Source organism: Oncorhynchus kisutch, unplaced genomic scaffold, assembly GCF_002021735.2.
Source record: "Oncorhynchus kisutch isolate 150728-3 unplaced genomic scaffold, Okis_V2 scaffold2951, whole genome shotgun sequence".
In the NCBI taxonomy this organism is placed as follows: domain Eukaryota; kingdom Metazoa; phylum Chordata; class Actinopteri; order Salmoniformes; family Salmonidae; genus Oncorhynchus; species Oncorhynchus kisutch.
The window spans coordinates 579,102-581,878 of NW_022264896.1; the positions used below are offsets into that span (position 1 = coordinate 579,102).

Here is a 2,777-nt window from a genome sequence, read left to right on the forward strand (position 1 = left end):
ATTAATCCTTATATTAATCCTTCTAGGCAGAGTTCCTCTGTCCAGTCTCAACGTCAACAGTGAAGAGGTGACTCCGGGATGCTGGCCTTCTAGGCAGAGTTCCTCTGTTCAGTGTCTGTGTTCTTTTGCCTATATTCATCTTTTCTTTTTATTGGCCAGTCTGAGATATGCCTTTTTCTTTGCAACTCTGCCTAGAAGACCAGCATCCCGGAGTCGCCTCTTCACTGTTGACGTTGAGACTGGTGTTTTGCGGGTACTATTTAATGAAGCTGCCAGTTGAGGACTTGTGAGGCATCTGTTTCTCAAACTAGACACTCTATTGTACTTGCCCTCTTGCTCAGTTGCGCGCCGGGGCCTCCCACTCCTCTTTCTATTCTGGTTAGAGACAGTTTGCGCTGTTCTGTGAAGGGAGTAGTACACAGCACTGTATGTGATCTTCAGTTTAGCTAACACAACGTGCCATTGGAACATAGGAGTATTGGTTGCTGATAATGGGCCTCTGTACGCCTATATAGATATTCCATAAAAAATCAGCCATTTCCAGCTTCAATAGCCATTTACATTAACAATATTAACAATGTCTACACTGTATTTCCGATCAATTTGATGTTATTTTAATTAATGGACAAAAACCTTTTATTTTCTATCGAAAACAAGGACATTTCTAAGTGACCCCAAACCTTTTAACACTCGGTACTGACTACTGTTAACAGACTCTTCAATCAACTTAGAGGACTGACAAACATAACCATACTATGAGTCCGAAGTAACTTGCTGTTAAAGAGCTTGTTTTTGGTTTGTTACGATTGACCTCCATTTTGTTTTTTTTCTAGTGACAAAGATCCCGATGTAATGATCAGTCACTGGGGGACGTGCACCAAGATCTTCCTGGTACTGGTGTCGCTGAGGGTCATATACTATACCGTTCTGGAATATCCCAACAACCCAAACCACCCCTACCAGCGTCCCCGTTCCAGGAGGACTCCAGAGCCTTCAAGAGGAGAGGACTTGTCCCCCGAGAGCATCAGTTCAACGACTAACGATGAATCAACATATTATGTGGAATCTGAAACTCCAGACCCTTCAAGAGGAGAGGACTTGTCCTCCGAGAGCATCAGTTCAACGACTAACGATGAATCAACATATTATGTGGAATCTGAAACTCCAGACAACAAGGACACACCTACAATGTCTGTTGACGTTGAACCACAAGCTGAATAAGAAGATTACCTGGACACAATATCCATTCAGGACTGGCCATCAATAACACCGACCACTGGACTGGCCACTCCTCCTCCGTATGTGTCCCCAGGACCGTACCATGTAGAATACCCATCAGAGTACATCTTCATCCTGGATGAGCCAGAGAAATGCCGGGAGCAGAACCCCTTCCTGGTTCTGATGGTGCCAGTGGCGCCCTATAACAGGGAGGCCCGTGAGGCCGTCCGCAGGACTTGGGGCAGTGAGAGGCAGGTACTGGGCAGAGAGGTCCGTCTGTTCTTCCTGCTGGGACTGCCCAGTGGAGAGGAGACAGAGCAGCTCCAGGAGAAGGCGCTGCAGGAGAGCAAAGAGCACCAGGATCTGCTGCAGAGCGACTTCATAGACAGCTACAAAAACCTGACCATCAAGACCATGGTGATGATGGAGTGGCTGAGCTCTCGCTGCCCCAACGCCTCCTACGCCATGAAGATCGACTCAGACATATTCCTCAACGTGAACACCTTGGTCAACATGCTGCTTCAAGCTCCAACGCAGAACTTCATGACTGGACTGGTGGAAAGTAGCGCCGCAGTTCTCCGGGACCCGAGCTCCAAATGGTACCTTCCAAAGGAGGTGTTTCCTGAACCAGTATATCCACCTTATGCTCTGGGCCTGGGCTATGTCTTCACCTTAGACCTCCCCAGGAAGCTGGTGGAGGCGTCCAGGCATGTTAAAGCCGTCTACATAGAGGATGTGTATCTGGGACTGTGTATGAGACACCTGGGCATCCGGCCTACTGACCCCCCCAGTGGAAACCTTTTTCAGGGGTATGCAGGAGCCCAGGACCGCTGTCACTACATGGCTGTTATCACGACCATCCTCGACACTCCTCAGGAGTGTCTGGACGTATGGAGAAACTTGCACCAACCTGGGCCTGTCTGTTATTGAAAACAACACCCTGGGAAAGACAAATAGCCTTGAGGTTAGAGTGTTGGGCCAATAACCCAAAAGGGTGATGGTTCCAATCCCGGAGCTGACAAAATGGCAAATCTGTCACTCTGCCTTTGAGCAAACACTTAACCCCAGTGCTCCATGGGTGGTGGACAATGGTGTCCCTTACCGGGACCTCGCTCCCTGTGGGTGTCTTGTTTGAGCTGTGACTTCCTCTTGGATGCTTTTCTCTGGGTGTGGTAGAGAAGGGTCGCCTTATCTCTGTGTTTCTGTGGGTGTGGTAGAGAGGGATCACCTTATCGCTGTGTTTCTGTGGGTGTGGTAGAGAAGGGTCACATTATCTCTGTGTTTCTGTGGGTGTGGTAGAGAAGGATCACCTTATCCCTGTGTTTCTGTGGGTGTGGTAGAGAAAGGTCACCTTATCCCTGTGTTTCTGTGGGTGTGGTAGAGAAGGATCACCTTATCTCTGTGTTTCTGTGGGCGTGGTAGAGAAGGATCACCTTATCCCTGTGTTTCTGTGGGTGTGGTAGAGAGGGATCACCTTATCCCTGTGTTTCTGTGGGTGTGGTAGAGAGGGATCGCCTTATCTCTGTGTTTCTGTGGGTGTGGTAGAGAAGAGTCACCTT

General features: G+C 48.6%; 1 protein-coding gene across 1 annotated transcript; it reads left to right on the forward strand.

Annotated features, from left to right (window-relative positions):
• The first annotated feature begins 852 nt into the window (after positions 1–852).
• On the forward strand, positions 853–2,153 carry LOC116371125 (beta-1,3-galactosyltransferase 1-like). The gene is made up of 2 exons (XM_031819996.1): positions 853–1,027; positions 1,223–2,153. Exons 1-2 carry the CDS (start codon positions 853–855, stop codon positions 2,146–2,148), a joined length of 1,101 nt encoding a protein of 366 aa, XP_031675856.1. The 3' UTR covers positions 2,149–2,153.
• The last annotated feature ends 624 nt before the right edge of the window (positions 2,154–2,777 follow it).

Bases quoted from the DNA above. Each gene is read 5' to 3' on its own strand.
- LOC116371125 (XM_031819996.1), top strand. From the start codon at position 853: ATGATCAGTCACTGGGGGACGTGCACCAAGATCTTCCTGGTACTGGTG. The intron at 1,028-1,222 runs GTTCAACGACTA...AAGCTGAATAAG, and splicing joins CTTGTCCCCCGAGAGCATCA to AAGATTACCTGGACACAATA.